The 13692-nt window shown below is 46.0% G+C and overlaps 1 protein-coding gene across 1 annotated transcript in view; it reads right to left on the bottom strand.

The window, feature by feature from the left end:
- Window positions 1–13692, bottom strand: part of LOC146208933 (multidrug resistance protein mrp-7-like) — a 112921-nt gene that overhangs the window by 20255 nt on the left and 78974 nt on the right. Inside the window, exons 17-21 of the mRNA XM_084579547.1 lie at window positions 9624–9834; window positions 8295–8605; window positions 4123–4455; window positions 2809–2917; window positions 490–662 (exon numbers count right to left, since the gene is read on the bottom strand). Coding sequence (XP_084435673.1) covers window positions 490–662; window positions 2809–2917; window positions 4123–4455; window positions 8295–8605; window positions 9624–9834 — 1137 coding nt within the window. The remainder of the gene's footprint in view (window positions 1–489; window positions 663–2808; window positions 2918–4122; window positions 4456–8294; window positions 8606–9623; window positions 9835–13692) is intronic.

Below are 13692 nucleotides of genomic sequence, written 5' to 3' on the forward strand. Positions count from 1 at the left end.
TTTTTGTTGGAGGGGTTCTGTAACGCGATAGCGTTACAATATCGCAGCTGGGTCTAGACAACGAGACCTTGAGGGCATTTTGGAGGAGTAAACCCCAGGAAGCCAGCCAAATGGGCGGCGATAGCAATGGGGGAATACATAGGCAGGAGACTGGACGGTTGTACAGCTTTGTCAGACAGTGTTGTATATTTGTGGACATATGTACCGACACAAATAAAGTTTGGCAGGTATATAAAGAAGAAGAAGAAGAAGGTGTGAGAAGTAGAAGCGAAGGAGAAGAATGAGTGGCACCGATTCCGCACACCGACCGTGCGAAAAAGACAAAGAGAGCTGCGCTGGCTCCTCGAGCCGCACATAAGGTCACTTCTCGGAAAGACCACTTCCAGGTTTAGCTGGAAGAAGTAGAGCTTTCGCGCCAAAAGCATTTGCAGAGTTACCAAATCAAGCTGTCTCATGGTAGTACGAAGCTGCGACCACACTCACGCGTACCTTTTGTCCTGCATGCGCTTCAAAGGAGACGTCTTTCAGGATGTCCTCAGCAATGCCAGGTCGATAGGACGCGTAAAAGTGGTCAAACCTTATGACGCCTCTGCATGGCCACATGTCGTCGTAAGGCTGAAGGAATAGCCGAGCACTTGACGGGTCGTTGAGCTGAGTGGATACTGACTGAAAAGAAGCACAACGTATTTACTTTCCATTTATAGTGACATTTATACTTCAACTGACTTGGTTGATGGCTGCGAATTGACTCGGTGCTGCTCTAATCTAGAGCAAGCATCTAGTTTTGCTGTCAAATTCCAACTGTCTCGATGCGGTAACTCGCCGTTGTGCGACATTCGATGGTATTAAAACGTGAACGCATAATCATGGACATAAAAGAATAGAATGGATGCATAGCTACCTGGCATAATGTGTTTTCACAACAATCTATGCCTTGCTACTTCCTGCGAAGCATTCATTGTCTTTGCAGATGAATATTGGATGGACTGGCGGCACTGATTGTTTCTAGTTAGCTTATTTATCTGTTTCAGTGCATGATTCTGTATTTATCTGCAGTAACCTACTAATAACTAATTGTTTAGGTGCCATTGGGGCCAGCCTTCTAGGTTCATTCAACGTGATCATCCAATGAGGCATGTAGAGCTGCTTTACTCCTACCAGCAGTTCTTAACAATAAATAAGTGTGCCCTTTCCTGGTAACTATATGCCGTTAAACGAATGAAGGAAATACAGAAGCGGCAAAAGCCAGGATAAACTGACAGGCACACTAACAGCGCTAGCCGTTATTTACGTGAGGCCACACCACCGCACGAGGTCATTTACCCGTGACCAGCCCACTCAAGAGAGCGAATGTGTGGAATAAAAGAACCCGGTCTGTAAAGTACAGCTTATGTAATATATTGGAATACACACCGTGGTGTACAAAGTGCACCTTATGTAATGGCCAGTCTGCAATGTAAAAGCAGCCCATGGACGCGGAACGTGGTGCCCAACGAAATTTATTCACCGGGGAAACCAAATCTAGAGCAGCATTCTCAATCACCATATTTTCGTGATACAGTATAAAAAATGAATTACAGTGGTGTCTTGTTCATCTGTAGCCCCGTGAATATTTTGTGTTTTATGTTCTAAGAGTGAAGATGTGGCAAACCATCGTTGCGACGAAAATTAGACACCAGTTTAGCGTTAATGAAAGCCTATTTACCAGCTATCTGGACGAATCCAGGAGCTCAAAAGCAGCCGTCATTGAACCACCTAAGAAAGGTTTGGTGCAAGGGACCCCTTCTTCAAGCATTTCACCACAAAAGCGCAGGGAGCCATTCGAGCTTGTCCCACTCAATAGAAATCCCGTAGATCCCCGGTGCCATTAAGGAATCGAGCTCACCGTATCTCTCACGTGGGGCGAGTGCCCATTCACTTGGCAAAAGCAAGGGCTTTTGGTCTTTTGAAATTTTTCGTACTACATATAGACAAACTTTTCTGAGCAATGGTATAATAAACCCAACGGTAAAAAGAATCTTGAGAACATTGCTAATTTCCATGTGGTACTTACCGCGTGCATGGCACTATTCTAAACCTCTGCCACAAGGCTTCACCACAAATACTTTTGGTCGAATGGAAATCGACGAATTGACTGCTAGCATTGTTCACCTCTGATATCAGCAAGACCTGGCAGCAGGTAACGAACAAATAACGATTTTCATAAAATTACAAGTAACAAGTACATGCACGCTTTTCACGAACACTTCGCAAATGTAAATACTCGACAATAGTAGCAAAAAAAAATCTGACCTGTCACATTCTTGATTCAATATCGAAGGAAACACAATCGGCAAAGCAAGCAAAGAACATAACAAAATCTGCACGTACAAGACCTGCATCGGAGAACTTTCCCGATCGAAACAGTTCTTGGTACCATGCCCAGCACGGCAATTGCGACGCAACACCCCAAGGCCACAAGGGCTACGAACTGAACTATCTACTGAATAAATATATTGCGGACAAAATGTAAAAGAGTAAGCCTCGCATGTTCTTTCTTAATCAATTCTCGACATCCTATTAGAACTTAAAAGCTGTTAAGCTTTCTTGAAGATACCATTTTCTTGCTGAACTCATGAATTATTTTCACATTTTATTATAGTTGACAACAGCAGCAGGCTGTAACCATAACATGGCGAAACGTAACAAAGCTTGGTTGTTTTCTTACATATTCTAAGAATAAACTATGTATATTTATCAAAAAATCTTCAGCACTACGATGGTTACCTAGCAGCTAGCTGCACAAAGAAGTCAAAGAACATTGCAGACTTGCCTGTTCCACGGGTAGCTCTGTGTACTCTAAAACACGTTGGAAAGCCGCGTCTCCTTGTGCTATCCAAAAGGCGCTCAAGTAGACCGTAGTCATGGCGAACAGCACCTGCACAAATATTCGCTGCAACCATAAACCCCTTCGCCAGAGTGACGTGCTTCATAGGAATTTCAATACACTAAGTTCATTTTTGTGGTCATTTTTTTGCCCGTCCTTTGGTAGTGAAGTTGATGAAAGGGATTTCTCCCCAGGTGAAAGCCTTGCAAACCACCGGAGGGGGTCACCAGTGATAAAAAGGCAAGAGATGGATATTATAAATATCAGAGTAGAGCCAACGGCACTCACGATTACATAATTATGCAAATTCACAGCGTCGTTCAGGCAAATAGTGCGTGTGTCATTTACAGCCTGATTTTAAATAGCCTGTACTATACTCTGTCATCTGAGAACTAAAGGGTGTTAAAATCACCAGGAAGTAAACAATGCAAGCATGGCGGGTAGAGAGTGGAGCTTCTTCAGAAATCTATTTATATTAAATCAAGTTATTGCTCTCGTCAGAAAACATTTGTATTTTTTGTGGGCGTGCGCTTTAGCTCATCGGTTTGAGCATCTGTGAATAATCGCAAAATATTCATCTTTCAGGCATTCATTACACTAATAACATACTAAACGCCCAGGAGACGGGCAATAGTAGGATCAGTGCATACAAGAAAAACTATCGAGACTCTTCACAATGCCTGCGAGAGAGTGTACTCACGGTGACCAGAGTGATGAGCTTAAAGAGAACGCTTTGCAAAGTATTACTAATTTGCCTATGTCACATTTCTTAAAAAAAACGTTTGTTTTGTCGGGCTATCTATAGCGTTAAACGCCTCTGCTGAGTACGTCGAGCGTACATCGAAACTAACTAGTCCATAGGACCGCTTTCTCGTCCTCATTTGAGTTCAATCAGATATATGACGTATTCTATGCTCTGTGGAAACAAGTTCAAAATGTGCCTCCCAGTGCACGGCACAGTTAACGACACCCGTGGTGACCATCGGCTAGGTTTCGGATGATACGGTCCTGCTCTTCGTCCGTCTCCTTCTCGCGGCGCGGCGCTTTGATTCAACTAGGTTTACGAACGAGCAAACTTCGTAATGGTGCACGCAAGTATCGGCGCTTTTATTATACTCTGCTTGGTTGCACGATTTCCACACAATTCCGTTGGTGTGACGTGCACCCTCTTCGCGTAAAAACTGCAACTACCAACATTTTCTACTACAGCGTAGTACGCTATAACTGCCGTTGCCACACATACATGCCCAGCGTACCGTGATGGACGACACCAGAGAGATGCCACTTGCAGCTGCGGACCCAGGAATGCTGTGAGTAGGGCCAACTACGATGACAACCGTCAGTAGAACGACCACAATTCCGCCGCAGGTGATGAGAAAGCGGCTGAATATGAAGCAGTAAGTAAAAAGGTTGAAAGCCCGTAAGTAATCGCTGTGGAGGCGTCGGAACCGGGTGCAGAAGCGGTCCATTACGCCGTAGCAGCGTATCAGGCACACGGAGCCCAGGGTCTCCGTCAGATGCTGCAGCACCTTGGACAACCTCGTGCTCTCGTACAGCCGGCCCAACATTGTCGCGGGGAGAACGTAGCGCTGCAGTAATATGACGGACGAGGCATTAAGTGTCAGTTATCAAATAATAAATAGCAGAATACATTCAGTGTAACTATTTAGCAGGCATTTCAAGCGGGATGAGTTACCACCGCTGCGTGCGTGCTGACTGACTGAAAAACGCGCGCACAACATGTGTCATTCGCACACAAAAACAGTGTGGTCATACTAACAACGAAAGAGGAGACCAAAGCCACGTGTAACATGCATTTCCTATCAAAGCATGGCTGCTTTTTTGGCTTCAAGGCACCTATTAGACGAGAGTTGCGGAGGATCCTTATTGTATTTTCTTCTGTTCGCTCTCACAATTTACGCCTCATTCCTCACCCTTGCATGTCGATCATGCGATCACCACTTTCAACCTGTTCTTGTCACAGTCAGCAATTCCACTGTCACATCGGCCGCCCTTTTTTCATCGCTACTAACATAGACCTGTCCATCACCGTCTCTATCCCTGCAGACGTCTGCTTCCGCTTTACTTATGTGGGCGTCCAGTATGCAAATCGACGCCTCTGACCCTATTTATTGCAACGACGTGATAGAGATAGGGGCCTCGGCGTCTAAACATGTCTGAAACTTAGCGCCTGCGGTGGCTTTGTCGTCGGCTTAGAGAGCAAAAATCACGCGCATGCTTCTGGCAAGTAGTAATAGGCACGTGGCATGGTCGTATACTGAATGGTGGGAGAGTTCTATGATGAAGCCATATGTCATGACAGAGTGGCAATTTCTCCAATGGCAAGGGGGGAGGGAGTGGAAGGTTGGATTGTGATCGAACCTAGCGGGACCTTTGGATACCGAGAGAGACACGGTACTCCGAAACCACGATAGCATGGTCATATGGGTTGGCCAAGGAGGTGCTTTATATCTGTCAGTTGATAACTCACTTAGCATGGTTAGGTTAAGACTGGTAATACGAGCCTAGAATGGTAATATGTATGTGTGAGATAAGCCACCAGTCAAAGGATCAGTGAGTAGCAAGACGCATATACTTGAAGAAGAATCTGTCGGGGGAGCCACAGGCCGGATCCATTAAGGAAGGAGCTTAAATGTACCCCATAATGTTGCATTTTATCTTCCCCTTCCTGTGCTTCTCAGCAGTATTTCGATGAAAGTCTTTGTCCACGCCCTGCTTGTCTTGTCCCTTAAATCTCTATTTTATCATCCACATATTTGCGTATGAAAGACTAATTTCCATCCAGAAATCCATGACGCTTTTGAATGTCTTCGATAGTCCCGGCAATCATCAAGTGTACTTTTTTGCAAGTATGGCTATTTGCCTAATGTGAACGCAAACGTATTTTCAAGCCATTCCCGTTTAAGTTATACAGACGTGCCGATGTTTACGGTCCTCGACAAACGAATCTGTTTCTCCTGTTTCACGGAAGCTTATTTTTCGGCATGTTATCCGCATTTGGTATTTTTATTGACAATTGTTATCTCTATTGAAGGCGCCTACAAATGCGAATTTCTTGCGTAGAGCGGCTCCCCAGTAACAGAAGGAACTGTTCTCCGGCAAAAGTACACCTACCTGGACCTTAGCGACGATTTTCAAAATATGCCCTTCAAAGCCTCAACATAAAAAAAAAAAATAACGCTCTCAAAAATGGACTCTCAGCTGCGGTTGACGTAAGTTATTGTGAAATCTCGTCTAAATGTGAACGAAGCTCATTAAATAACCTTTTTGATTATCAAAGTCTGCTGGCCTCTCTCATAGCCTCAGTCGCTACGTTAAACCCCATAAATCAAACCGGATCAAAGCTTTCTGGTTCGACGAAAAGTGAGCTCACTTCGTGGAAAAGCCGATGCTACATTACGTTTGAAAGTAGTAAAAGCTAATGTATTGAAGCACAATGAAGTCTCTCCCTTTTGTTCGCATAAAATAGAACACGGGCTCATTAGCTAACAGGAAACCAGGCGGAAACGTGACGAGCACTGATCGCCTCTTTCAGTGACTACAGTGCCAAATTGCAACTCTTCCACGTCATAGGCATTCCTTCGCATCGCGGTTTAGTACTAGAAAATATAGGTCACTGCGAATCGTATTTGAGGTGAGGGCCTAAATTAAGTGCATGACTTGGCACAGTAAAGCAGGTAGTTCGAATAAGAAGCCGCGTAGCCACTGCGACAAGCCATAAGAATTATGACAGGTCATAAGCTCCCCCTCCACCTAGTGCGCTATGTTTCGGTTTAGCGCCGAGAAAAGTGTCAGATTTGGCTGCCGTGAATGCACAGCTGCGAACTCCTCATCGGCACTTACCACCGAATTTGATTCATTCAATATTTAAATAGCTACACAATTAAGGCCTCTTGCTGTAAACTACGTCTGCAGCGACAGGTAGTTCGTTCATGGAATAGTATCTTTTTTTCTAACATTCCATTGTTATCATGCATGAAAGTGTCCGCTGAAGTACACGGCATATGCGTTCTTATGCGCATATGAAACTAGTGAAAAGTTTTATATAATTTCTCCGAGCAGGAAACAATTTATAATCTGAAAATACTCTTCCAGATTTTATATCTGATGAAGACGCACCCGACCAATAATGGCGAAAGCGACTTGTATGCTTAAACATTACTATCTCTATTTCAGTATTGTAGTCGACAACACCATCAAACTGGCAGCTACGCGCTTAATTTTTTCTAGCTTTCTCCGGCGCCTGCTTGGCACAGATTGGGAGATACCACGTGGTCTCCTGCCGTTCCGCTCCCTATCGATCTATCAGTGCTCTGTAATATCATGTAATATAGGAACGTTATTATCCTCACGGCCAATTAAATAGTTTTGTAAAAGTTTAGTAAGTGACGATTTGCAGGTAGAACTACTGTACACTGATATGTTGCTAAGATATGACGTCACAGACCACATGATACTGCCGATTTCGCAAGTGTCGGACAGTTGGCAGATTCACTAATCACGTGACGTGTCCGAGAGAGGTTACTATAGGCTACATCACCAATCTCCTACAGTTACTAAATATAACAAAGATTATAAATAACACTTTCAAGCTTGAAATCAGAGAGCCTTGTAGCCGCGACGTTGGTTATAACTATCGCATTTCACTTTCTAAATGACTGAAATGATCCTATAATATTTCTCATACAAGCTTACCGTAATCTTTAGTGTCATCACTCACATCTGAGACTTCATGCTCGACATTTTTCAGAAAATATATTGACTACGTCAAAATCTGAGTCATCGTTCACCCCTAGAAAGCATAAACCGCAATTTGCGGAAAATACCATCCCAAACGTCGCAACCGCAAAGAAAAAAAAAAGACCTCGAAAAAGAAAGAGGAGAGAGAAAAAATATGTTTTGGTCATGCATCAACCTGAATTGTAGCTGCCCCAATGTCAAAGGACTGTCATGCAGGAGAAGGAAACAATGCAGATTGCACCGGTAAGCGCTATTTGGTTCGGAAGCGCCAGCACGTCTGTTTAGAGTGATATGCAGTGGCGACACAGAATTTGTCGCAGTTCGATTCCCGGAAGACCCCTACATAATAAAGCCGGACCTAGTTGCTCTATTGTGTAGTGGATTTAGGATACTATAAGACGCTGTTCTATCAGTCTTGAGAGAAAATTACAGCCCCTGGTTAAACTGAAATGTATCGCTTGTCAAAATATGCTAAAGGAAACGACGCATATTGTCTAGCTTCTTCGATGTTGTGTTTGATCCCAGAGAAATTTCCCACTCCACTAGTTCCATGAATTCTCGATGACAGAGGGATGGCAATATTTTAGAATATTGCAGTAATATTGCAGTAATATTTCTTCGCATTGTAAGAAGAGCTGGTGAGCTAACAACTGCTAACGAAACTCACCATTACAAAAATCAGGACCATCTCTGCAGCGCAAGCGATTCCAAACACCAAGGGTGCCTGGGCTCCTATTACGGCGAGGCGCGCCACAACGAAAAAAAGATTCTCAAAAAGCTGTTTGTAGTAAACAAACACACGACTGTCGTTCATTTCCAGGTCCACGGAGAAACGGTTGAAGATCCTGCCCCGTGGAGACGCGTCGAAGAAGGTAAGCGGGCTGCCGGCGATCTTCTCCAGCATTTTAGCATGAAGCTTCAGGGAACGGTGTCGATTTGCCCGGGCTAGCACGATGCCGCCGACAAGCCGGAGAAGAACTGCGGTTTTTATAGCAACAGTCAGTGAATGGGAAGGGTATGTTGCTGGGCGAGTTGGTTATTCATTGTCAGAGAAAGAGCACTATAGCAGACGACAGACCAGGAGCGCTATAGCAGACGACAAACCAGGAAGAGGAGGACCTGGTCTGTCGTCTGCTATAGCGCTCTTTCTCCGACAGTGAATGGAAAAATGCATATGATGAAAAACATTTAAAAACGTTTTCGTGGTATTACCTTCGTGCATAGCATTCAAGAGGCATTTTATATTTATCTCTCACCTTCTCCACCCCATTCTCCCTGACCGCACATGCAGCATTTGTCTCGGTTTCGTATACAATTCAAGTACGGATGCGATACTCGAAATTCCCTAGCTTTAGGGTCACAAATTCAAAAAGCAACGCGTCGGTGGTGCAGTGGTTAGAGCACTCGACTGTTGTCCTCAAAGAGGTTAGACGGAATCCTGGCCGCGACGACCGCTTTTTGCTGTAATTAAAAAGCAAGGCTCTGTGTTCTGTGCAATGTCAGTGCCAATTAATAGAGAACCTCAGGTGGACGAAATCTCGGGACCTCTAAAAATAGCGCCCTCTCCGGTTTTAGTACATAAAGTGTGCATCGCCCATGCTAGCTGCTGAAATGTACCTCTCCTTCTACGTTTCCCTCGTGCCATTTTGTTCATATTAATGCGTCAAAGTTTTCTTTTAGCTTCCGCTAGCAGGCTTTTCCACGTCAACAGGTCGCTAACAGCGCTGAAAGTATGAATTTTTTTTTTAACTAAAAGGTTTAAATCACTGCCGGACGACAATGTTATTCAAATCAAGCAAGCGATAACCAGAAATCATTTGAAAATTTGCCTATTGCTCGTCCTCATCCTGCCCACCTCATGTTATGCGTACACATTCAATACTGCGCCAACATAATCATAATAGCATGTCAAAATTAGGAGGCTTCGCGACCCACTGACCCAGGCAGATATAACGACCGGAAAAGCTTGTTTAGTTAGTGAATATATCCTACTCACCATCTCCAATGCAGAACAGAGCCAGCCATTCAACAATTTCTTGACCAGAAGATCCTTTCTCAGCGGTGCTGTCTATATGCATCAGAGCCCATGCTTTGAGGGAAAGCAGCTGACCGACAACGAACATGGCACTGCCTCCGAAGCACAACAACGCAAGCGGTGCCCACACGCCTGAGTATCTGAAGTATGCGATGATGACCTCCAGAAAGTCCTGCAGAATGCGCTATGTTAAGGTCATGGCAGAAATTCGGGAACGTGAACTGTAAGTTCTAAAAAACCTGTTTGCTACCGTGTTTGAGGATAGGGCAATTGTTTCCTCATTTATTAATGGCAATTTTTTACCCATCAGGAAGTGAAAAGCTGCAGACAGCAGCTTTTTTATTGAAGACATAGGTCCCAGCAATTGCACTCAGACGTTTGCTCAACTTACGATCACCATGAATTGTGCTTTCGTCCCTAACTGCTCTACTATATTCCGACACGTGGCTATCGCTGACAGCGTTAAAGAATGTTTCAAGACAGTAAATTGCCCACTTATTAGTGACGAGCTCGACCCTGACATCGAGGCTTCCCTCCCGCACAGAGAGGCATGACACTTTACAGCAGCTTGCAGGACCATTGTGAAATGGAATAGCTCTTCCCATGCTCCTTCCCGAACTGCGCTTTGTCATTTCTTTTGCTAATTGCAAGCGGTCTAATTTCCTGAAAAAGCGTTCCCCAGAACACAGCAAAATCAGAGGAAGCAGTACAGGTACACCAGAATCTTCTGTATTTTCTTCACAATCCCGAGTATACCGTAAAGAAAGCGCAAAATTGTTTCTTTACTTGCACAACATCTGCTCCACAGTATGCCCAAGCAACATAGAGCTTTTTTTTTCAATATCTAGGTACATCCTATTCCTATTACAATTATCTTATCAAAAATTCTCAATCAGCCGTGATGATGATGATGATTTTATTTCGCAACGACATCTACCGAAATCCACCAAGAAAACCAAGGTGGAATCAAGGACTCATATTCAGCCTAGAAGTTCACGCTAGTTAAGACGTGCACTGGGCCAGGGAAGCCGAATGTTTTACCAATGGCCAACCAGCTGCGCAGGAGACCAAACACCGTCTTTCCAGCATGCGAGGCCAACGCAACGGTAAAGCAGCAGCTGATAAAGCTCAACGCCAACCCGATAAATTGTTATCCGTAGTAAACTTTGAGCATATGCGGGACTCACACGAACAGCGCTCTGTTTATTTTCCTTGGCAAATGCTTTATACCGAGTTCTTTTTAACATAAAAGAAGGTTTTTAATTGCAACTTATTATCATTTTGGCAGTATTTAAGACAAGCGAAGTCTTTGTCGAAGGTAAATTGCCTAATGGGTTTCCTTCTAAACACTCTAGCAGTGCCAACTGCACATTGTCAGCTCTCGCAATCTCGCACGTGACAGAACATTTTGTCTTCACCCTTCTCGAGCTTGGGTATTTCAGAAATGCTTGAATAGGACCTGTTGAAGGGCTTACAAGCAGACATCCTGTGCTGTACATTTTTGACCGAGACGTTTCTTTATGTTGTAAGGTGTTTCTTGGGGTACCAAGACCGTAAGCAACGTCCGCAAACCAAGGCGACGAGGGCAGCGTTCGAATCAACGGTGCAGTGCTAACAAGGCTCCGGCTCCACTTCGTCTACCTCTTCGGGTTGGCGCGCGAGCTGATGGCGATCGGGATTACTACAATACCCCCCGGTGGAAAAGGAGCCATCCTGGCGACTCATGGTGAGGAAAGGGTAGGGGGATCATAATACGGCTTGAGGCGGTCGACATATACAGTTTCTCGGCCGCGGCGGCGATGATCTGGAGATGGGTTCAAGGGCTCTACTACGTAATTTACGGGAGAAGATTGTTCGAGAATGCGGTAAGGTCCATGATAGCGCGATAAGAGTTTGGATGAGAGGCCGGGTGCAGAGGAAGGCACCCAGAGCCAAACGAGGGCACCTGAGGGATATGAAGGCGCTGGATTTGTAGGGTCCCGGTTATGCTTTTGTTGAGCCTGGTTCCCCGTTGTGAAGGAGCGCGCCAATTGTCGGCATTCTTCGGCAAATGTGTGCGCTTCAGACAGTAGAGTGGTCTCTGAAGCGTCGGGGTGGTAGGGCAGGATGGTATCCATGGTGGACGTGGGTTCACGACCATATAAAAGAAAGAAGGGGGAGAACCCAGTCGTAGTCTGCGTAGCCGTATTGTAGGCGTACGTTACGAAAGGCAGCACTTGGTCCCAATTAGAGTGAGCGCTATCAACGTACATGGCTAGCATGTCACTGAGAGTGCGATTAAATCGCTCAGTCATGCCGTTCGTTTGGGGGTGATACGCTGTGGTGCTCCGGTGAATGATCTGGCACTGTTTGAGGAGGGCTTCTACAGTGTCGGAAAGAAACGCACGTCCGCGGTCACTGATCAATTCTTTCGGTGCGCCGTGACGAAGAACGAGGCGATGCAGAATGAACGAAGCAACATCCCGTGCGGTGGCAGACTGCAAGGCCGATGTTTCCACGTAACGGGTTAGGTGGTCAACGGCTACGATGACCCAGCGGTTGTTAGCCGACGTTGTCGGAAGCGGACCATACAGATCGATACCGACACGGTCAAAAGGGCGGCTGGGGCAAGGCAATGGCTGCAACGGAGCGGCTGGCTGAGGGGATGGATTCTTGCGACGTTGGCAGGCGGTACAGGATCGGATGTACTGACGAATGAAGCGGTACATGCCGCGCCAGTAATATCTCATACGTAGTCGAGAATAGGTTTTCATGACACCTGCATGGCCGCATTGGGGATCGGCGTGGAAAGAGGCGCAGATTTCAGCACGGAGATGTCGCGGAATCACGAGAAGCCACTTTCGCCCTGTAGGATGGTAATTGCGGCGGTATAAAAGTCCATCACGAGTGGCGAAGTGGAGGGCCTGACGACGAAGTGCACGTGACGGAGACAGCTCTGCGGGCGTAGACAGGTATTTTAAGAGGGAGGATATCCATGGATCCTTCTGCTGCTCAGATTTCATGTTGGTAATGTTGAGCGGCGACATATCGTAGGCACAAACGAAGCCAGCCGTCGAGTCGTTAGGAAGCGGTGAACGGGAAAGGGCATCAGCGTCGGTGTGCTTGCGTCCAGATCGATAGATGACGTGGATATCGTACTCCTGAAGACGTAACGCCCAGCGGGCGAGGCGGCCGGAGGGGTCTTTGAGGGAGGATAGCCAACAGAGCGCGTGATGGTCGGTAACAACGTAGAATGGGCGACCGTAAATATAAGGACGAAACTTGGTAATGGCCCATATGATGGCCAGACACTTTTTCGGTCACAGAATAGTTCGATTCCGCTTTCGTGAGGGTACGGCTAGCGTACGCGACGACATACTCGGTATATCCAGGTTTCCGTTGAGCAAGAACAGCGCCCAGACCTACGCCACTTGCATCAGTGTGTATTTCGGTCGAGCAGGCAGGGTCAAAATGGCGGAGTATAGGGGGAGAGACCAGTAGACGGCGTAGTGTACTGAACGCAGCATCACAGGCTGGTGACCAAGAGGAGAGGTTCGGGCCTCCGGCGAGAAGTTGCGTTAAAGGGGCGATGATACTGGCGAAGTTGCGGATAAAACGGCGGAAATACGAACATAGACCGAGAAAACTGCGAAGTTCTTTCAAGGTTGTGGGCTTGGGGAAGTCTGCGACGGCACGAAGTTTGGTAGGATCCGGTAGAACGCCATCCTTGGATATGACATGACCAAGTATTGTGAGCTTGGTAGCGGCAAAGTGACATTTCTTCAAGTTGAGCTGTAGGCCGGCTTCAGTAAGGCACGTAAGCACACGCTGAAGGCGCAGAAGGTGGGAAGGGAAATCTTTCGAGAAAACGACAATGTCGTCTAGATAACAAAGACACGTTTCCCATTTGAGCCCACTGAGAATGTTATCCATCATTCTCTCGAAGGTGGCGGGGGCGTTGCACAGTCCGAACGGCATCACATTGAATTCATACAAGCCATCGGGAGTGATGAAGGCTGTTTTCGGGCGGTCAGCAGAAGCCAGCGGTACT

Source organism: Amblyomma maculatum, chromosome 1 (assembly GCF_055883805.1).
Source record: "Amblyomma maculatum isolate TAMU_Amacu chromosome 1, ASM5588380v1, whole genome shotgun sequence".
Taxonomy (NCBI): Eukaryota; Metazoa; Arthropoda; class Arachnida; order Ixodida; family Ixodidae; genus Amblyomma; species Amblyomma maculatum.